Source organism: Corvus moneduloides, chromosome 7 (genome assembly GCF_009650955.1).
Source record: "Corvus moneduloides isolate bCorMon1 chromosome 7, bCorMon1.pri, whole genome shotgun sequence".
Lineage (NCBI taxonomy): Eukaryota > Metazoa > Chordata > Aves > Passeriformes > Corvidae > Corvus > Corvus moneduloides.
Genome location: NC_045482.1, coordinates 39,029,535 through 39,050,961, shown reverse-complemented (window position 1 = coordinate 39,050,961; position 21,427 = coordinate 39,029,535). Strand labels below are relative to the sequence as shown.

The 21,427-nt window shown below is 58.5% G+C and overlaps 3 protein-coding genes across 3 annotated transcripts; 1 reads left to right on the top strand and 2 right to left on the bottom strand.

Annotated features, from left to right (window-relative positions):
* Nucleotides 1-337: 337 nt before the first annotated feature.
* Nucleotides 338-3,392, top strand: ERMN (ermin). The gene is made up of 3 exons (XM_032114240.1): nucleotides 338-757; nucleotides 1,065-1,151; nucleotides 2,746-3,392. Exons 1-3 carry the CDS (start codon nucleotides 511-513, stop codon nucleotides 3,171-3,173), a joined length of 762 nt encoding a protein of 253 aa, XP_031970131.1. The 5' UTR covers nucleotides 338-510; the 3' UTR covers nucleotides 3,174-3,392.
* Nucleotides 3,393-5,712: 2,320 nt separating this feature from the next.
* GALNT5 (polypeptide N-acetylgalactosaminyltransferase 5) lies at nucleotides 5,713-19,566 on the bottom strand. Its single transcript, XM_032114238.1, has 11 exons — nucleotides 18,823-19,566; nucleotides 18,426-18,678; nucleotides 15,616-15,782; nucleotides 14,738-14,857; nucleotides 14,255-14,390; nucleotides 13,760-13,879; nucleotides 13,279-13,396; nucleotides 12,761-13,084; nucleotides 10,104-10,184; nucleotides 9,357-9,518; nucleotides 5,713-7,767 (listed from the first exon to the last, which is right to left on the bottom strand). Exons 1-11 carry the CDS (start codon nucleotides 19,367-19,369, stop codon nucleotides 7,621-7,623), a joined length of 2,175 nt encoding a protein of 724 aa, XP_031970129.1. The 5' UTR covers nucleotides 19,370-19,566; the 3' UTR covers nucleotides 5,713-7,620.
* Nucleotides 10,191-12,751, bottom strand: LOC116446438 (spidroin-1-like). The gene has a single exon (XM_032114239.1). It carries the CDS (start codon nucleotides 12,483-12,485, stop codon nucleotides 10,527-10,529), a length of 1,959 nt encoding a protein of 652 aa, XP_031970130.1. The 5' UTR covers nucleotides 12,486-12,751; the 3' UTR covers nucleotides 10,191-10,526.
* Nucleotides 19,567-21,427: the final 1,861 nt, after the last annotated feature.

Below are 21,427 nucleotides of genomic sequence, written 5' to 3'. Positions count from 1 at the left end.
CAGGATTCCCGGCACAAACCCGATGGGGAATGTTAAGCGGGTTAGGTGGCAGGCGCTGGGGAAGGTGGTCACCCTCCGGGGATTAGGGGTCAGAACAATGGCCGTGCCTGTGTCCAGCGGGGACACAAAGGGCCGTTGTGCCCGGAGCACAAACTCCCGTTTATTGCCGCGGGGCTGACATGCCCACAGCCCCGCTCTCCAGGCCAGCACAAAAGCTTCCTTGCTTCAGATTGTTTGTTTATCTAAATTACAATGGTGCACTTAATTATGCAACGGGCAGAGCCTTGGCGACAAGGGAGGTGCTGATTGGGCTGGCAAGCCCTGGGCACAGCGGATGGTGCGGCCGCGGGCTCGGCAGAGGAGACGCGCCAGGACCGCTCTCGCAGGGGACCAGACCCCGGGGCGAAGGGGTGACGAGGAGCTCCCCACCCCGGGGCAGGAGCGGGGCCCCGGAGGAGCAGGGCCCCAGTCGGAGAGCACGGCACGGCACGGCACGGTCCGGCCCTCAGCATGACGGAAGAAATCCCTGCAGCACCCACCATGCCGGCGTGCAACGGGAGCGTTTCCCCGGAGCACGGCCCGCGCCCCGTCATCGGTGGCATCGATGAAATTGCAAAATCTGTTGGGACAGTCCCGTACGCAAATGCGGAAACGAGCCCTGACACTTCACCTGAAAAGGAAAATCTGGAGGAAAATAGAAATTCATTGGGAGAGGACATCACTCCTGGGAATTTTGCTGGAGAGAAGCGGTGCCAAGGTATCGTACGGGGCTGCCTGTCTCTAAGTGCTGGGAGAGAAAAGTTCTGTTCTATCTATAGCCTGATGAATAGCGGGATGTACTGCACGTGTTAGTCAAAATTCCTAATCTGGTGGTAGCTGTAACAGTGACTTGGAGTAATTCAGAGTCTGGGTCACATTTGATGGATGCAATGAACAGTTCGTAACTAAAGAAACGAGCAAATCTAAATCTGCTCTGAAAATCTGCCGATCTGCAGCCATTAAAACCTGATTGTCATCACTAATTGCTCCATCAGCCCATGTCTTGTGCTTTGTGTTTCCCAAAGAAAAGCGAGCGGAGAACAATGGGACACTACAGCAGGGACCAGCGGATATCCAGGACACAGGGACCAATGGCCAGGGATCAGGGGAAGGTAATGCAAAATGCCATCTGATGCGGGGTTTCCCTGATGTGTAGCAAAGACACAATGGATGCTGGATGTAGGTGGTTATTATCTTTTTAATTGGGTCAGACCCTTCTATTCCAGAGAGCAGTGACTCATTTCTCATCTGTGAGTTGCTGCACCTTAGAAACCACGGCTGGTATCTTCCCTACAGAGGTTTTACGAATCTCCTCGACCTTGGGGTATTGAAGCTTTGTGGGGTCTTCAGCCAGGAGGTCCCCAACAGCCTCATGAGGTTGGGAGATACTCTGTCTTCTGCTCCATGCTCAGAGGAGAACCTTGTGAGGCTGCTGGTGGTCACAAAACCCAAATTCTTTTCCTGCCTGATTCATCAAGTGTTGAATCCCCCAATGACCAACTACCCACAAAAAATTGCTCCCCTGAACACCTGCTACTGGGTCTGCTCTGCTCGTTTCTGGGTGAAAATGGTGGAAATGGACCCTCAGCCATCTCCTGTGGGTGAGCAGGGCTGCAGGGGGGTCACTGCCCATCCTGGTCAGGAGTTACAAACATACTGAGTATATGCATAAATGAACATACTTAATTCACTATGCAAACTGCAGCCACTCCTCCGAAAGGAGGAGTATTTTATGGAGAGTTACCAAAGGAGTATTTTATATTATATTTATTGGAGTGTTACTAGAGGAGAACAGCCGCGTCTCTCCGAGGGGGCTCTAGGCATTATTCCTTTCCACATCTCCCACCCACAGGCTCCTCCCATCTCTGTGGCTTTGGCAGTGGTGGGACAAGGGTGGCTGGACCGGGAGCTGCTGGGGATGCTCTGCCCTGATCTTTGAAGTGGGCTCTAAATGAGTCATGGGCTCAGCCCTGGAAGCAAAACCTGCTTCCATTAACAAAAGGAAAAATATCTGAACATTTGTCATGAGCAAATTAATATTTCATAGCAGCTGCCTAGGCTGTGAGGTGAATAGTGGTGGAGCTTTCCCACTTAGAGCTGACATCCATATTCCAGCTGTGCTGCTTTAGGAGCACACAATAAAACCTATTAAAGGATCTCTCATGGGCCCCCTGCACCCGCCCTGCAACCACAGCACTTTATCTCGAAATTGCAGGCAGCTTTTTAGTACCCAACCAATTTAGTCTAATTAATACTCTGGACCCCACAGGCAAAACCTTGAATAGACCATTTGTTGCAACATTAAAGCATCATTAACCACAGAGACGTGCCAAACAGGGCAAATGGGAGATGGCCATCGCCGCCAGGGCGGCCACTGCTGAGGGAGGGACACGTCCCAGTGGGGCACAGCTGGGCACTGCATGCAGAATAGCTCCCTTCCCTTCCCTTCCCTTCCCTTCCCTTCCCTTCCCTTCCCTTCCCTTCCCTTCCCTTCCCTTCCCGGGAGTGGGAGTACAACGGGGGAGGCATTAGAAAGGGCAAGCAATGAGTTTGGGAGCGCAGGGAGTCTCTCCAGCGTGCCCCAGGCAGCCCCGGTGTTGGGGTCCAGCCTGGCCGTGCTCCCCCTGTCCCTGGGGTGGGGGATGTGGGGCAGGAGCGGGTGAGTGTCCCCGGAGCCCCTCTCACCGCCGCGCCCGTGTCGCGCAGGGCCGGGGGGCACAGCGGGGCTGCCCGCGGGCAGCGCCGGGCCAGACACGGCGGCCGCTCCCGGCACGGAGACCCTGGCGGGCAGCGCCGACCCCACAGGGAACCCGGCCGGGGAGGAGGAGGAGGAAGAGGAGGAGGCAGAGGAGGAGGACACCGAAGAGGATGAAGTTCAGGTGATTGAAATCAAGAAGGAGAACAGCGAAGCGTCCCGCCTGCAGCAGAGAGACAGCGACAAGCAACCACCGCCCCCGGCCAGCCCCGGCTGCAACTCCCCGCTGGAGAAACGGGGGGAGCAGCCCGGCCTGGGAAAAAAGAATGACATCTCCAGACACAGCTATTCCAGATACAACACAATCTCCTACCGGAGGATCCGCAAAGGAAACACCAAGCAGCGGATCGATGAGTTTGAGTCCATGATGCACTTATGAACTGAGGGGAAGTGCCTAACACACCAAGCCTTTGCTCCAAGCTTGGTTTTATTTTGTTCCCCCAAGACGTGTCTCTTCACGCAACACAAGGTCACTGCTTTCCTTCTTTTTGTATATGATTTATAATACACTGTGAAAATTTAACATCTTGGCTTTGACAGGGGCAGAAGCGTCCATAGCGCAGGAAAATAAATAATCAGTTTGCTAAGTGCATACCCATTTGATTTTAAGGTTATCCTCTTATTTTGTCTCCACCTTTACAAGCGTGTTGAGACCACAGGAAGGCTGGAGCTGGCTGGGGCTCCTCTGGCTGCCGACACGCACGTGGCCCAAGCCACCAGCCGTGCAGTAATGAGCTGGCAGTGTGGCAGTCGTGACACTGCCAGGGCAGGGGGAAAAAGGGACGACTGCTGGCACCCCCCTGCTCTGTTTTGCAGTCTGCCTGTCCTTGTGCCTGATGGTGCCCTGGCAGCCTCCCTCTGCCAGCACCGTCCGTGCCCACGTTGTGCTGCGGGGGTGGAGATGCACCGACACCGCGGGCAGGCGCTGCTGGCTGGGAGCCGAAGGGGATGAGGGGGCACCGAGGCCCCTGTGCCCTTCCTGCCACCCCTCACTCGGGGTGTGATAGCACTGGGGACTCAGGTGTGAGCAGTGGTGTCACCTGCCTGCCCACACCGGCCCTGCTGCCCCCCGTGTGAGCGGGACTGTGACCCAGGGTGCAGCCAGCCCACACCGGGCTCCTCTTCCCCTGCTGTCCCTCCTCGCTGGCAGCCCCAGCCCTGGTGCTGGGGTCCCCACCAGGCCGGGGGGCAGCTGTGGGCAGTGCTGCTGGTGCTGGCTGGCCACGGTGTCTGCCCCGCCAGCCCAGGGTGGCCTTGGGCCAGTGGTACCGGTGACCAGTGCCATCTCCAGAGACGCAGCGGGGTCTGGGCTGGCCCTGAGGGCAGCAGCTCAGCCGGCACCTCCATGCCTGTGCCTGCGTGCACATGGTGAGCTTGGCCACTGCCAGGAACACCTAATCTCCCAATGCCACCAGGTCAGACTCTTAGGTGTCTTCTTGATTTTCATGCTAAGTTTAGACACAAAATTTTAAAGATTATTTTGTCAAAACCAGGTGAGTTTTATCCATTATTTTTGTCTCACCTGGACATTACCCTTCTCCATTTTGAAAGACCTTTGTGTAACCACCATGCAGTGGTGGCAATCTTTTAAAAATGTTTTACATTCAGATTTGTCTAGAGTTGGGATTTAGCTTTGCAATTGTCACTCCAGAAAGCATCTGGGAAAGCTGAGAACAGCTGGCAAGGGAGAGGAGGTAAGGATGGAGTTATACAGTGGCCTCCTGCAGCCATAAGTGCCTTTTTAAGGATTAGTTTTACATCTCCAGCAGCACTGATTATCGCTTTGACTTTTCTTGTTCTACATAAAGGCAATTATTTACTGGCAACGTGAAAATAATACAGGGCAATTCTGCATTGTGCCAGCAGACACAGCCCTCATTGTGCCATTCACACTTGTTTATTTGCTCCTTGGCCTGGGGAAATTCTGAGCTTCGCTTGTACCAACTTATACTGTGGGTCTGTTCCTGCTGACAGCTGCTCTGGGGGTGGCACGTCCCTCTTGAAAACGTGGTTACGGTGATTCCAGCCAAGGCCACGCTGGACAGGGCTGGGAGCAACCTGGGATAGGGAAAGGTGTCCCTGCCCATGGCACGGGGGTGGAACAAGATGAGCTTTAAGGTCCCTTCCAACCCAAACCACTCTGATTCTATCAGTCTTTGTGACCACTCCCAGAGCTTTCGGTGGGAAAGGCTCCCCAGGGCTTCCGAGAGCCTTGGACTCGCTTCGTACCTCCCCTGCACAGCAGCGCCTGCTCAGCCCAGAGCGGCAGGGGCCTCTCCCCTTCGCGGGGAGCTGGAAAAGGAAGGGGCTGGGATGCTCGGGGCCCCCAAGAGCCCTTCCCGAGAGCCTCTCCCGAGAGCCCTTCCCACCTGGCCTGACCCGCCGGGAGGGTGTGGTGTGAACAGCAAGGGGTTCACAATGGGCAGGGATGGAGTGCTGGGCCTCTGGCCATCACTGTGGTCAGCGGGCCAGATGCGCATGGGGAGGAGCCGGGCACGGAGCTGCCCGCACGGCGTGTGAGGGCAAGGGACACGCAGAGATCTGGGCCCTTGTCCTTGGAGCAGAGGCACTTTCAGGCAGATGCTGCCTAGGGCATGGCAACCACAGCCTGAAAATCCTTTCTGACGGCCGGCGAGTGAGAGGCGGAGCCCTGTGCAGAGAGTTGGTGCCAGGTGTCACGACACCTGCAGCAGCTGTGGCTGCAGCAACCAGCTCAGCAACTGCCCTTCCCTGCACTGAACGAGGAGCCAGCACGGCCAGAAATCAGGGGAATTGGCGCTTTGAAGGCTCTTCCTGCGGTGATGCTTTACGGTTCAACCTGGCTGTAACTCGGGAGGAGCCCCTAGAGAGGGTCCAGGTTGGTCAGATTTAACACACTGCACTCAGAGGAAGCAGCTTCATCTATTATCATTTATTCCTTTTTTTTTTTTTTTTTAAATTATTTAACACCGGGGACATCAGGGGCTCCTGTCCCCATCCCATGCACAGGTTTTTCCACCCGTGGTGCCTGGCCCTGCTGCTCCCAAAGCTGCCCGGCCCCACGGAGCAATGCCCAGCCCGAGTGTCCGTGGGGAGGAGTGGCACGGCCGCCCAGCGCCACGGCTGCCGAGCCTGCCGGAAAAATGCTCTCGTTTCTGGAAGACTGGGCTGACTGGTGCCATCGGAATGTTCTCAGTATGGAGCAACAGCAGGGCCCCAGCTCACTGCCAGCGGCCCCCAGGCGCCCTCCAGTCTTTGAGCAAAGATCCAACAGGGAAGTGAGCATTTACACAAGCAGGGCAGCGGCACACGAGTGACAGGGCTGGCGATGGGATGTGACTGTGACATATGACCGCCTGGTGCCTGCTCGGTGACAAGTGATTGAATGTCAGCAAACAGAATTTGATGAAATTCATGCTCCTGATACGAGCTGACTGCCCAAACAACGTCTGTGTCATTTTTCTGATGGTGACTGCGGGCTAGCTGCACTGAAGGAGGGAGAGAAAATCAGGAAGACAGTTGGAATAGGAGTCAACTGGGAAAATCTCTTGGGCCAATCAATATTTTGGCAGACTGAGCCTGTCAGATGCTGTCAGCACTGATCCACCCTGTCAGAGGTAGCATTATGCCAGGGCCTTCTGCAAACCCAAAGGAGAGGTCGGGGGGTGTGAGGCAGGACTGGGGCTCGGCTGTGCTCACCGGTGCCGTAAGCAGCGAGGGCCATGCTCAGCCCAGGTACGCCAAGGGCTTGTGCTGGAGCTGCCCCTCATCTCTGCAGGGGTACAGGGAGCAGCATCCCTCAGCAGGAATTCCCAATGGGAGCGGGGTAGAAACCCCGCTTGGTGTTACGTACTCTGGATCTCACAGCCCTGGCACACAGAATTTATTCTCCCATCAAATCCGTCCCATCGGTGACTGGTGATGGATTTTGGAGATGAAGAGTTTCACAGGAAGGACAACACTTGCCCATGACAGTGAGTCCAGAGGGAGTTTGGTGTGCAGAGCCTGGCTGTGCCATGCAGCCTGGGCTGAGGGAGCAGCAGTGCTCCTGGAGAGCCCCCAGAAAGCCACAGGGGCTCAGGGACATGGGTGGGTCCTGGCAGCCCCATGCTGGGACAACCTGGCTGCCCTGGGATGAGGAGCTTCCAGGCTGGCCTCTGGATCGTGCCTCTGGCAAGAAACAGGATAAACCTCTGGTTCCCTGCTCCAGCAGCTCCTCTCCCCACCACGCAAAGCGAGGCACGTGTGTCCTCGCTGTCCCAGCACAGGGAAGGACTGCTCCAGGCCTCTTCTGCAGCCCTGGTGGGGCTGACCCCCATCCACCTCCCACTACAAAATGTGGGCTTTATCAACGTGCAATTGATTCCTCACAGAACCCTGATCCTCATCTGTCACACAACAGGTCCCACAGGGAGGGATCCTGCAGCCAGATCCAGCGCGGACACGGTGATGGATTTTTTGATGCATCGGTCAACAAACTTCCAGTTTCTGTGGAGGAATAAGCAGCCCAATTGGCTGCTCACAAAATTACAGGGCCCTGGAAGTATTTCTGTAGCTTATGCTGCTGTGGGTGGGAACTGAGGGATGTTTGCTTACAGCAGGATGGGGACTTCGAAAAATATTTCCATTTAATAATACAGAAAATGAGTTTTCCTCAAAGTCTTCTCCAGTGAGGGAAAATGAGGCTGATCTGTTCAGGCACTGTCACGTGAGACGTGCTGCTCTCGGTATTCGGGTCCCTCAACGCGCTGGTATCAAACCACGGATTCCAGCTATCATTTGGAAATGCACTTCCCGTTCGGTAGCTGCTGTCACACCTCGGCGGTCCTGGCGCAACTGGGCTGCCCTCAGTCCGCGTGGTAAGTGCCAAACTGCCACTTCTGATAAGGGTTTGTGGAGTCACAGGCTTTCACCCTCAGGGCTTTGTACGAGGGATCCACTTCCAAGCAAGCCAGCTGCGGGAGGTGCTGGTGCTCCGAGATGATGTGGTCGGTCTGCAGGAGAGAGAGGAGGGCTTAGGGGGCCCGGGCTTTGGCAGGGCTCAGGCTTAGGGGCCATTCAGGCTTTAGGGCTCCTGCAGCAGCAGTTCTACTTTCCCTCTGAGAAAGCCCAGCCCCGTACAGTGTGCCCTTTTTTTGGCTTGTCCCTAATACCTGGATATCTTTGCTGACTTACAGGGACTTTGGTGTGAGATCCAGGCCTGCACCTGTTGCTGAGCCAGGCTCACGCCACACCTGTTGTGCTTCCTGGAATACTCTCACTGTCTGCGTGGCAGTTACCACGGAGGGAGTCACTCGGATGGGATTTGCTACCTAGGGAATGTACAGCAGGCGACTGATTTCCGTGTTTTAGTTTGTTGGCTGATGAGCTCAGCACTGGTACTGCACTGAAAAGGATGTCAGGCACCAGCCCCGGAGCTCAGGTGCTGGGGCAGTACCTTGCACTGTGAAAGAACAAAGAGTCTGAGTGATCGCCATCCTTTTGCTTTTCACATCTCATTGGATTTACCTCTCTAACCCCAGCGGTCAGCCAGGTGATGCTGCAGGTGCTGCCCCAGGCAAGGGACATCGACTCTCAGGGCCAGCTCATTAACACCGAGGTGAAATGCTCCTGGTGTGGAGGGGGTCTGGGCAGGAGCTGCATCTTTGTGCAGACAGGAGCTGCACTTCACATCATTAGACAACACAATGACTGATGTCAGGAGAGGGTAAAGCACTGCAACTCCTTTAGCCAACAACCACTGAGCTCTCCTCAGACTCCTGTTGCTGGCACCAGTAAAAGAGCACCACCAAATCCATCTCACCCTCAGCTGAGATATCAGGCTGGAACAGGAGACAAGACCTGCCCGTGCCCCATACAGCTCCCTGGGCATTTCTGCATATTCTTCACAAAGTGAAATGACAATTTTCAGTAAGTGGATAAAAATGTTCCTGTAGTTTTCCCCAAACACGCAAGGTGAGCCTGTGGCATTCTGGCATTCAACACTTTAGGCTGAAAAAACCAAAGTGGAACAGGAAATTGTCTATATATTGAGTGCGTAATTCAACTCCATTTTTTCTTTCTTAAGTGAACAGTGTTTCTTTCTCAACAATAAACTGTGCCATTTCAGAGCATTTTGGACAGCTGCTTACACCAGCCGTGACTCTTTGTGCAGCACAGGCAATTAATGCGAGTATCCATTCTTTTCCTTTCCATAAATGCTTTCTTTAAAACCCCCTGTGAGCTGAGAGCCGATCGATACTGACTCGTCTCCCTTTAAGTGCTATCGACGGTTTCTGTCTAGAACCAGGATGTTCTGTAACTCTGCTGCGGCAGTGGCAGCACCTGCCATGTCCCCAGTGTCCCCCTGTGTCCCCCAGCCTGGCAGGCTGGGTCAGGATGCTCGTCACTGGGCCTGACACAGCCCCTGCAGAGGGGCACGAGCAGTGTCGGGGGGCCGGGCACCAACACGTGTCTCAGGTGACAGGTGGCTTTGGCAAAGCGGGCAGCAGAGGGTGGGGCACCCCTGTGCCGGGCTGTCCCCCCGTCAGCGCTGTCCCGGCACGCTGACCCATCCCGGGATGGCAGGGGCTGCATCACTCACCAGCCCCGGCTGGACAGTGGCCAGTGACCTGTGGAGCCAGGCCAGGCTGCGGCTCCTGCCCTGGCAGTGGCGCAGGCCCACTGCTCCCACGATGGCAGACGGGGCGAGGCAGAGCTCTCCGTGCTGGATCAGCCTCAGCCAGGTGTAGTTGAACTTCTGGTTCTGTGGGGAGAGAGCAGGAAGAGACACGGCCCCGTCAGGCTCCATCGCAGGGCTGGCTGGGGATGGCCACAGCTTCTCTGGGCACCCTGTGCCAGGGCTTCACCAGCCTCACAGGCAGGAATTCCTTCCCAATACCCCATCCATCCCTGCCCTCTGGCAGTGGGAAGCCATTGCCCCTTGTGCTGTCACTCTAGGCCCTTGTCCAAAGTCCTTCTCTGGCCCTCTCAGAGCCCCTTTAGGCACTGGAAGGGGCTCTAAGGTAGAGCTGGATGTTCAGCATCAGCACACAAATCACAGGCTGGTGTTTAAATATTTCTGTTTTCATGTGCAAACTCATAGCTTTATCAAACCTTCCTACAGCAGCTGAATTTGCTGTTTCTGACACTGTTGCTTGGCTACAGGCTGTGCCAACAGGCAATTCCTGCCCCTTGCTGCTGCCAGGCATCACCTGGCCATGTCCCCAGGCGGGAAGAGCTTCAGTTAGCTCCCAGGGAGGGGACAGGTCACCACGGCGAGGCACAGGAGCTCCACGCCAAGCGCCACAGGCAGTGTGACACACCCGGGGTGTGTGCAGACTGTCCTTACCGTGTTGTTAACATCACACTCCTCAAAAGCCAGAGTGGAGCCTTCCACAGCGATGCACCCTGCCAGGGCCACGTTAACGAGCTGGGAAACAGCAACAAAAGGCAGATTTAGACATAAATTCCCAAGAAGGGAGAGAGGATGTTACACTGCACTGAACCTGCTGGGTTCACAGGACTCTGATTAATACTGTTCACATAACAAAGGAAGGCAGAAAAGAGTGTTCCAGGCCAGGCTGGACAGGGCTTGGAGCAACGTGATCTAGTGAAGGGTGTCCCAGCCCATGGCAGGGGATGGAATAAGCTGAGCTTTAAGGTCCCTTTCCACCTAAACCATTCAGGGACTCTGTGGTGGAGGAGAAGGGGAGCTTGACGTGGTTTCTCCCACCAGGCACCAAGCAAGGGGCTTGTGGAGGCAGCATTGAATTCAAAAGGACTTTAAGGTGTTCTCTGCCCACTGCCCCCGGCGAGGCACAGGTTCTGTGCCCAGAGCGGTGCCGGTCCTTCCTCCCGGCCCCGCAGCGCCGGGAACGCGAGCGGCTGCTGCGCTCTGCTGGCGGCAGAGCCGTGCTACAGACCCTGTACCCACAGACCCTGCACCTACAGACCCTGCAGCTACAGACCCTGTACCCACAGACCCTGTACCCACAGACCCTGCACTCACAGACCCTGCACCTACAGACCCTGCACCTACAGACCCTGTACCTACAGACCCTGCACCTACAGACCCTGCACCTACAGACCCTGTACCCACAGACCCTGCACTCACAGACCCTGCACCTACAGACCCTGTACCCACAGACCCTGCACCTACAGACCCTGCACCTACAGACCCTGTACCCACAGACCCTGCACTCACAGACTCTGCACTCACAGACCCTGCACTCACAGACCCTGCACCTACAGACCCTGTACCCACAGACCCTGCACTCACAGACCCTGCACTCACAGACCCTGCACTCACAGACCCTGCACCTACAGACCCTGTACCCACAGACCCTGCACTCACAGACCCTGCACTCACAGACCCTGCACCTACAGACCCTGCACCTACAGACCCTGCACCTACAGACCCTGTACTCACAGACCCTGTACCCACAGACCCTGTACCCACAGACCCTGCACTCACAGACCCTGCACCTACAGACCCTGCACCTACAGACCCTGCACCTACAGACCCTGTACCCACAGACCCTGTACTCACAGACCCTGCACCTACAGACCCTGTACCCACAGACCCTGCACCTACAGACCCTGCACCTACAGACCCTGTACCCACAGACCCTGCACTCACAGACCCTGCACTCACAGACCCTGCACCTACAGACCCTGCACCTACAGACCCTGTACTCACAGACCCTGTACCCACAGACCCTGTACCCACAGACCCTGTACCCACAGACCCTGCACTCACAGACCCTGCACCTACAGACCCTGCACCTACAGACCCTGTACCTACAGACCCTGCACCTACAGACCCTGTACCCACAGACCCTGCACTCACAGACCCTGCACCTACAGACCCTGTACCCACAGACCCTGCACCTACAGACCCTGCACCTACAGACCCTGTACCCACAGACCCTGCACTCACAGACCCTGCACTCACAGACCCTGCACCTACAGACCCTGCACCTACAGACCCTGTACCCACAGACCCTGTACCCACAGACCCTGCACCTACAGACCCTGTACTCACAGACCCTGTACCCACAGACCCTGTACCCACAGACCCTGCACCTACAGACCCTGCACCTACAGACCCTGCACCCACAGACCCTGCACCTACAGACCCTGTACCCACAGACCCTGTACCCACAGACCCTGCACCTACAGACCCTGCACCCACAGACCCTGCACCCACAGACCCTGTACCCACAGACCCTGTACCCACAGACCCTGTACCCACAGACCCTGCACCTACAGACCCTGTACTCACAGACCCTGTACCTACAGACCCTGTACCCACAGACCCTGTACCCACAGACCCTGTACCCACAGACCCTGCACCTACAGACCCTGTACTCACAGACCCTGCACCTACAGACCCTGCACTCACAGACCCTGCACCTACAGACCCTGCACCTACAGACCCTGCACCCACAGACCCTGCACCTACAGACCCTGCACCTACAGACCCTGTACCCACAGACCCTGTACCCACAGACCCTGCACTCACAGACCCTGTACCCACAGACCCTGCACTCACAGACTCTGCACTCACAGATCCTGCCCCTACAGACCCTGCCCCTACAGATCCTGCACTGGGATCCCCGCCCTGCACTGCGACCCCCGAGCCGGGGCAGGGAGCCGGGGTGGGATCCCCTGGGATGCCCATGTGATGTGGGACTTCCCACCACGAGAGACTTCTCACCCGAGGGCACATCCAGCCCTGAGGCACATCCACCCCAGGGGCACATCCTGTCCTGGCACTGCCATGTGCCCAGCTCAACCATCAAAACACCCACCTAGCTCTCCAGAAGGAAACTATCCCTTCTATCTGTGACCTATTTCTTTACAAAAATACCGTGGAATCCAGGCCTCTGTGCCGTATCAAACATCCGAAATGCTACCGAAGGCCAGGAAGCTGCGCAGCAGCGTGCGGGATGCTGCCCGGGGCACAGCCATCCCCCGAGAACAGTGAATCCTCTGGGCACGTACCAGCCCACTGGCCTTAACCAGGGGAGCTTCCAGATCCGGGTAGACGTTCTCCAGGTACCACTGGAAGCTCTTGCACTGGAGCTTCTTTCGCAGCTGGATTTGCTGGGTCAGGTCGCCGACGTCCACGTTCTTTAGGAGCAGGTGGTAAGCGTGGCCGTAGAAGAGCTCCTTGTACTCATCCAGCCACACCTCTGCCACACGGGCCAGGTTCCTCTCCACCGTTCTCACCCGGTCTTTTGGGAAGGAATAAGGATTGTCATTCCTGAAAATGTGCCCAACTCTGGAGCACGGAACTATCTCGATCTCTCCTCCGCACATCCAGACCTGAGAAACAGAGGTCACTGGTAGAGACACGAGCTGATGTTGGGTGCTGGCTTTGTGCAAGCCAGGAGAGAACCAGGAAGTCAGGTGCCAGGGGAGATGGGGTGTCCAGCACGGAACTGTCCCTGGGCAGCCCCTACCTGAGCCCCATCACCCACCCAGGCTGGCAGGGGTACAGGCACGTGACAGTGACCTACCTTGAATGAAATCTCCATATTTTCCCCTCCCCAGACATCCAGCCCTGGGTCGTACATTCCCAACTCAAAAAAATACTTCTTATCGATGGAGAAGAGGCCACCTGCCATGACGGGGCACCTGGGAACAGAGAGGCCACACGGTCTGTCAGTGGCCGTGACAGAGAGGGCATTGGCATGGCTTTACCTGGCCTGAGAGCTGCAATGGGGCAGGGAAGGGAAAAAGGCAATGGAATGTTCTCCTGGCCCTGCAGCACGGCTGACACGCCAGCAGTGCCATGCATGGGGAGAGAGGCCTCCTGGGCTTTGGCCGTGCCTGGCGGTGGGACTGCCCAGCGCACCTGTGCCTCAGCTGTCCTGGCAAGCACAGGAACAACGCTTGGCCACAAAAGAACAACATCTGGCCTCAAAGGAGCCTTTGCTGCTAAGTTATTACCAAAGGAACAGGCTGGTTTGCAAAGCTCTCGCATTTGCTTTTTTTTACCTTATTATATCAGTCTCCTTGATTTTATTTTTCTCAATGACCTCTTGTGGAATCTGCTTCCATCCAAAATTCATTGGCCAAGTAAAAATCCCACGCTGGAAGTTGTCCACGGTCATGTAACTAAACAGAAAAAAGATCGGGCTGACTAATTCTGAGTCACATTCCTGATTGAAATGTCACCCCTAATGAGTGAAGATGAATATCTGTAGGTAATTAAACCAGGATTTTAACAATTTCATCAGGAATCCTCTTCATGTACTAAAAGTTGTGAAAAAGCGAACAGGTGTGTGATAAACACAGGCCACATCCACAGCTAATGTTAATTTCTGGTGTACAGCAATGTTCTGTGTCCCCTGTGGAAAGCTGCTGGAGGCCGGTTATGGGGTCCAGAGTCACGGATCCACTGCCTGGAATGGATCCATGGTGGTCCCAGTCAGAGGTTTCGCTCAGGACACCAGCTCGGGCAGTGGGATTCCCAGGGATGAGCTGCCTCACCTCATGTCCTTGTCGCTGATGACCTCGATGACGGGGCAGGCGACCTTGGCCCGGTGCAGGTGGACCCTCTCCAGCAGCGGCTCCAGCCATCCCACGTTGCACTCCACATGCGAGTCCAGGAACGTCAGGACAGTGCCTGCGGCACAGGCCAGGGAGGGTCAGGCCTTGGGCACCCCAACCCAGCCCCTGCTGAGCAGCCTCCCCAGGCACCCTGCGGGCTCAGGGTGCTGCTGACTGTGCCACAACCCCCCTTGGCTCCCCAGACCTGCCCAGCCACAGCCAAGAGTGTTTTTTCCCTGCTCTGGACAGAAATGGCCATGTGGGTGCTGACACAGCCTGGCTGGGGCAGGTGGTGGAGCTGGGGCTGGAGATGCCGACAAAAGGACACTCCTGGTGCATGGGGAGGGACAAACTCAAGTGCTGGAGAGGGATGCCCAGCACCTCTGGGGTTCTGACATGGCTGGAACACGGCTCCCGTCCTACCTTTGGCGACCTCTGCTCCCGCCAGCCTGGCCCGGATCAGACCGTGCCTCTCCTTGAGACGCAGGATCTTCACCTTGGGGAACCGCGACATGTACGTGTCCAGCTGCTCCTTCAGGTACTCTGCAGGGTGCAGAGAGTGAGGCTGACTTACCCACTGCCACCCACATACAGGGTGAAAAGCCACATGCAGATTTTCCCTGGAAGCACCTCCAGGCACACCAGGTCCTCAGGTCTGGGGTGGGAACATCTGGGCACGGTGCGCGGCTCCTTGTGTGCATGGTGTGAGCTCTGAAGCCCACCTGAGACAGCACCTGAGACAGCACCTTTCCTGGAGAACCAGCAGTCGGGAAATTACATCACTCCTACATTTTTAAGGCCTGAAGTCAGCAGGGAGTGGAAGCATCACAACACAGGGGTGGGTACCGGCTGAAATGCCAATGGAAGGCACTGTGCAGCGCAGATCCCGGCTCACCACTGCTCCCACTGCAGCTCCCTGTCCTCTGAGCCACCCGGGAGTGTGTCCCCCACACTGGGAACACGGGGCACCTGCCTGGGAGCTGCACAGCGAGGGGTGAGAGCATCTCCTGACTGCACAACCCCTTGAGCCAGGACGCCCCAAAGATGAATGGGCTGGGCAGGTCCCAGCTCCCTGGTGCTCCTGGAGCCTCTGGCAGCCTCTGCCTTCATCCCCCACAGGCAAGCCCAGCATCCCAGGGCTCTGATCCCCCTCAGCCCCAGTGCAAGCTAGGGATGCACTTCAATACAGCGGAAGGAGAAAATGTGATTTCTCTCCCACTTAGAATTGAATTACAGAGAATAAACTGCATTTTGCCCTCAAGTTATATTAGTTTCATAAAGGCAGCAGAAGCTTCACCTACCCTTAGTGCTGAAGTCATCCACCAAAATGACTTCCTCGATCAGGTGCGGAGGAGACCGGCTGAGGACGCTGTGCACGGAGCGCAGGAGGGCCGACCACACCTCATCCACGAAGCACATGATGATGCTGGTGGTCGGGAGGTCGTTGTGGACCTGCTGCTCAGAGCACCTGCAACAGCAACATGGGCTCACAGGTGAAGGCCAGTCACACTCCTGAAAATCTGCAGGCTCTGTTTGTGGGAAAATGTGTGGGGAGGGGGAAAATGCCCGATGTGAAATATGGAGGGAAAGCCCTGCAGTGTTGGGAGGGAAACAGAGGGGTCAGGGGGGAACCCCACACACAGCCCCATGACCCCTCTCATGGGCAGCCCCATGGGACAGGATGTACTCACTTGGTTCTGACAGGAACCTATTCTGAAGGAAATTTAGAGGAATTTCAGGGCTTCACAGTTAATCAGCAGTGCTCTGGCTAAGTGAAAATCACCCCAGAATTACTCTGTGTCACAATCCTTGAGATGTGTCTTTCTGTCTCAGGGAGGTCAGCGGGCAGAAAACACTGAAAAGTTCATTTTGGATCCAGTCCTGCCTCCACAAGCCGCTTGCTGGGCAGCTGGTGAGCAGAACTGGGTCACGCCCCCTTGTCCTCCACATAGAATCCTGGAATAGTTTGGGTTGGAAGGGAACTTAAAGCCTCTCTCTTTCCAACTGCTCCCATGGGCAGGGGCACCTTCCACTAAACCAGGTTGCTCAGAACCCCATTCTGCCTGGCCTCAAACTTCCAGAGATCCAGGGGCAGCCACAGCTTCTCTGGGTACCCTGTGCCAGGGCCTCCCCACCCTCACAGGGAACAATTCCTTTCCAGGATCCCATCTAACCCTGCCCTCTGGCAGTGAAAAACCACTGCTCCTTGTCCTGGCACTCCAGGCCCCTGTCCAAGGTCCCTCTTCATCTCTCCTGGAGCCCCTTTATGCACTGGGAGGGGCTCTGAGGTCTCCCTGGAGCCTTCTCTTCCCTTACTCTCTCAGCCCCAGGACCCCTGATTTGGACTCTGCGCTCCCCACAAGCCTCCTGCCCATCACACTCCTCCTCAGGGCCCTCTCCCTCACATCAGCTGCAGGGACACAGTGCCCAGGGAACACCAGCATTGTCAGTAAAGCTCCAAAAGCAGCGAGCATTGTGCACGGAGACACATTGATTGGCCAGATTTCAGTGGTCTCATCCAGTACTCCAGGAAGAATCACAAAAGGAACTGGAATCTAAACTGGGAGAGACTGGAATACACCAAAAAATAATGAGCTGTTTGGCTCCCAAGAGCTGCCAACAGCCACTGCCCTGAGCTGGCCCTTACAGCCCAGTCCCTGCTGTGCCAAGGGGCCGAGGGCAGAGCCTTCACAGGCTCCTGCCAGAACCAGGGTGCCCAGGGCAGCTCCGTGCCCCATGGCAGCAGCAGCTCACATCCCCAGGGACGCGCCCTGTTTGGCCAAGGTGTTCCCCGTGACGGCAAAGCATCTCCTCCCGGGCAGGTGCGTCACTGCCCGGAGCTGCTTCCTGCTCCGCAGCTCCGGGGCTCTGCTGCCCAGACCAAACCCAGCGCTGGCTTAGTGCCACCACAGCTCTGGTCCTGTGCACAGGTGGCTTCTGTAGGTGGCATCAGGAAGCAGCCCTAGCTGTCTCCCCCCTTCCCTGCTCCATTCTTCCCGTGCAGGATCTCACCTCAGCATGCACCACCAGCACTGTGGGAACGTCTGCACTGTCTCGTGGGATGGGGGATAATCACGGCACAATTCCCACCCCACCTGTGGTCTGCGAGCATGGGAAGAGGGATGTGGGAGGGTCTCTGCACCTCTCTGCAGTCTCTCACCTGCCCAGGGGCTGAGAGATGCTTGCAGGAAGGGCTGAGTGTAAGAGATGAGCCTGGCACTCACCTGAGCTGGCACCTTCCCTGCCCTCCCTGCAGCTCTCACAACCACAGAAGGGCTCAGGTTGAAAAAGACCTTTAAGATCATCAAATCCGAGCCTCAACCCAGCACTGCCAAGCCTACCTGGCAGGGCAGCTCAGGATGGGGCTCCCCAGCCTCTCGTCCTTCTGTTGCCCTTGCCTTGTCCTGCTCTTCTCTGTTGGCAGAGAGTGACTGTTTTCAAGTGCAGTCCCGAGATGTGCAGAACCACGCACACGTTTCATGACGACAGCTGTAACTGTGTGCCAGCTTTCCAAGCCCAAACTCCACGTCCCTCCCCGCATGTGCCCACAGACCAGAGCCCCCCAGACTGCCTTTCCAGTCCGTGCCTGTTGCATGGTGCCAGCACTCAGCACGTCTCCTGTGGGGGTTTCTGGAGCCACCGCAGTTCCCCGGCCGGGAGGGCCCTTGTGGTGCCTCTTCCTCGAGGGAAGGGCCACGGCAGCCTGAGGTGTGAGAGCCCCTCCAGGCAGTGGGGCTCCTGCTGCCCACACACACCCACGGGGTGCAGGCTCCAGGAACCAACGCACGAATTCTGAAGGCAGCTATGCTCAGAGCTGCACCTGACACACCAGGTACAGCGTTCTGAGGCACAGAGAGGCCTGACCCCATTACCCGTGCTGCGTGTCCTGGCCCCTTTGGGCAGCCAGGCTCAATGGCTTATAACAACCTGCAAACTTTACCCAGAGTTACACTTAACAACAAACTGCTCTAACCTGGACAGGCAAAAGCCATCTGACAGGTAGCATGGCTGAAGTGGAGGGCTCGGTGTGCCCCCAGCAACCCTCCCCAGAGCCATGGAGCCCATTCCCAGGGTGCAGCACAGGGGTGTGTGCAAGGGGAGCGGATCTTACCCAGCAGGCCTGGTGTCTGCGATGGCTCGATCCACAGGGATCAGATCGCTGAGGTAGACATTAAAGTTTCCTTCTTTCCATCTACTTTTTGCTTCTTCTTGTTTTTCATCAGGGACTGCAACAGGGTGTCCAAATTGGCCAGGAGCTCGGGGGTCTCTTGGGGCGAGCGTTGCATCCATGGACAGAACTCTGTGCATCCCTGGGCTGCTGCCCGGCTGCTCCTGCCCATCCCGGCCAGTGCCAGCTGCCCCAGGAGCTGCTCCTGCCTGCTCCTGCCCAGTGCCAGCTGCTCCAGGAGCTGCTCCCGCCTGCTCCTGCCCATCCTGGCTGGTGTCAGCTGCTCCAGGAGCTGCTCCCGTCTGCTCCTGCCCATCCTGGTCAGTGCCAGCCGCTCCAGGAGCTGCTCCCGCCTGCTCCTGCCCATCCTGGTCAGTGCCAGCTGCTCCAGGAGCTGCTCCTGCCTGCTCATGTCCATCCTGGTCAGTGCCAGCCGCTCCAGGAGATGCTCCCGCCTGCTCATGTCCATCCTGGTCAGTGCCAGCCGCTCCAGGAGATGCTCCCGCCTGCTCATGTCCATCCTGGTCAGTGCCAGCCGCTCCAGGAGATGCTCCCGCCTGCTCATGTCCATCCTGGTCAGTGCCAGCCGCTCCAGGAGATGCTCCCGCCTGCTCATGTCCATCCTGGTCAGTGCCAGCCGCTCCAGGAGATGCTCCCGCCTGCTCGTGCCGGTCCAGTCCAGGGCCAGCTGGCCCGGGAGCTGCTCCTGGCGTCGCACCCAGCGTCCGGCTCCTGCCACCCATCGCGGTGGCCCCAGCAGTGGCAGTCGCAGCGTGGGCACCATCACTGCTCTTGTCAGCAAGTTCTTTGTGCTTTCCATGTCCCCTTGTGGCGTTCCCCGCAGAGTGGGGTCCGCGGCGCGGGGCTGCGGGGCTGGCGAGGTTCATCCCCTCTTTGCTAATGAGGACGAAGCGAGTTTTGGAGGCAGTTTCTTTCCGTCCCACGTTTGTTTCCTCTGGTCCAGGCTGCGCTGCCGTCCCCGCACCCCGGGCTGCCGGGCCGGCCTGTCCCGCCGTGCCCGAGGGACGCCGCTCGCTCCCGCCGCCGGCGTGTCCGAGCAGCGCCGTGCCCGTCCCGCCGAGCGGGGCTGCCCGCGGGGTGCGGCTGCGCCCGGGGGCCGGGGGCTGGCGGGGAGGCGGCGATGGCCCCGGGCCCCCGGCCCCGTGCCCGGCGGGGGCTGCTCCCGGCTCCCCCGCTGCCTTCGCCGGCGCCTCAGGGCCGCGCCGGGGCCGCGCCCGCACCAACCCCGGCCCCGGCCCCGGCCCCGGCCGCTGCCCGCGCCCCGCCGCCTCCCGCAGCAGCCGCCCGCCCGCCTCGCCGAGGGAGAGGCGGAGCGCGGCCATGTCGAGCAGCACCCAGGCCACCGAGGCGGCGAACACGAAGGCCAGGGCCCGCCCGCTGCCGCGGAACAGCCGCCGCAGCCCGCTCATCCCGGGCGGGCGCGGGAGCCGCCGGGCCAGCGGAGCGGGAGGCGGGACGGGGACGGGGATGGGGACGGGGACGGGGATGGGGATGGGGCCGGGACGCGGCTGCCCCCGCCCCGGGACCCGCCCGCGCTGGAACCTGACCCGGGGAGCCGCCCGGCCCCGGCGGGACATCCCGGGAGGAGCGGGGCTGTGGCTCGGGGGAGGCGTCCTGGGGGATGGGTGGTGTAGCTTGCGGGGGGGACATCCCCAGGGACCGGTGATGTGGCTAGGGGGGGACACCCCGGAGGACCAGGGAGGTGTTTCGGCGCGCCTCTGCCCGGGGGAGTGGGAGGGAGCGGGGCCGTGGCTCGGGGGTCCCCACCGGGGGCAGAGGGGCCGTGGCTCGGGGGAGCCGTGGTGCGTGTCCGTGCTCCACGTGGCAGCCGGCGCGGCAGTCGGTGGTTGAGCCGCTGCTGAGGACGTGGGTGTGTTCCACACCCCGCTCAATTACAGGGCACGGGAGCCACGCTGGCGAAGCACGGCAGCCTCCGGTGGGCTGAGCCGGAGAACGCCAAGAAAGGAACCAGCGAGGAACCACCCTCCTGCTCCTGCTCCGGCCCTGGACCGCAGGCTGGGACGTGGCAGGCTTTGCTGGCAGTGCTGGCTGTGCCCGCTGTTCTACATGTGCTGACTGTGCCACCTGTCCTGGCTATGCCAGCTGTGCCATGTGTGATGGCTGTCCTGGCTGTGCCACCTGCGCTGACTACCCTGGCTGTCCAGGCTGCACTGGCTGTGGTGGCTGTCCAGGCTGTTGTGGCTGCCCTGGCAGTGCCAGCTGTGCCATGTGTGATGGCTGTCCTGGCTGTGCCACCTGCGCTGACTACCCTGGCTGTCCAGGCTGCACTGGCTGTGGTGGCTGTCCAGGCTGTTGTGGCTGCCCTGGCAGTGCCAGCTGTGCCATGTGTGATGGCTGTCCTGGCTGTGCCACCTGCGCTGACTACCCTGGCTGTCCAGGCTGCACTGGCTGTGGTGGCTGTCCAGGCTGTTGTGGCTGCCCTGGCAGTGCCAGCTGTGCTGACTGTCCTGGCTGTGCTGGCCGTGCTGGGTGTGCTGGCTGTGCTGGCTGTGCTGGCTCTGCCAGCTGTGCTGGCTGTCCTGGCTGTGCTGGTCATGCTGGGTGTGCTGGCAGTGCCAGCTGTCCTGGCCATGCTGGCCATGCTGGCCGTGCTGGCTGTGCTGGCTGTCCTCTCCGTGATGGCCATGCTGGGTGTGCTGGCAGTGCCAGCTGTCCTGGCTGTGCTGGCCGTGCTGGGTGTACTGGGTGTGCTGGCAGTGCCAGCAGTGCCAGCTGTCCTGGCCATGCTGGCCGTGCTGACTGTCCTGGCTGTCCTGGCCATGCTGGCTGTGCTGGCTGTGCTGGCTGTCCTGGCTGCCCTGGCCGTGCTGGCAGCTGAGGGCTGGGGCTGCCTGCAGGCACCGGGTGCTCCAGCCTGGGAGCACTCAGGTGAGCTGTGCAGGGCATCCTAAGAACACCCCAGG

Excerpts from the sequence above, each read along its gene's own strand:
- ERMN (XM_032114240.1), top strand. The coding sequence starts at position 511 with ATGACGGAAGAAATCCCTGCAGCACCCACCATGCCGGCGTGCAACGGG. Across the intron at positions 758-1,064 it reads TGGAGAGAAGCGGTGCCAAG|AAAAGCGAGCGGAGAACAAT; the intron begins GTATCGTACGGG and ends TGTTTCCCAAAG. Across the intron at positions 1,152-2,745 it reads TGGCCAGGGATCAGGGGAAG|GGCCGGGGGGCACAGCGGGG; the intron begins GTAATGCAAAAT and ends CGTGTCGCGCAG.
- LOC116446438 (XM_032114239.1), bottom strand. The coding sequence starts at position 12,485 with ATGTGCCCTCGGGTGAGAAGTCTCTCGTGGTGGGAAGTCCCACATCAC.
- GALNT5 (XM_032114238.1), bottom strand. The coding sequence starts at position 19,369 with ATGAACCTCGCCAGCCCCGCAGCCCCGCGCCGCGGACCCCACTCTGCG. Across the intron at positions 18,679-18,822 it reads GGAGCAGGCGGGAGCAGCTC|CTGGGGCAGCTGGCACTGGC; the intron begins CTGGAGCGGCTG and ends CAGGAGCAGCTC. Across the intron at positions 7,768-9,356 it reads CCACTGTCCAGCCGGGGCTG|ACCGACCACATCATCTCGGA; the intron begins GTGAGTGATGCA and ends TCTCTCCTGCAG.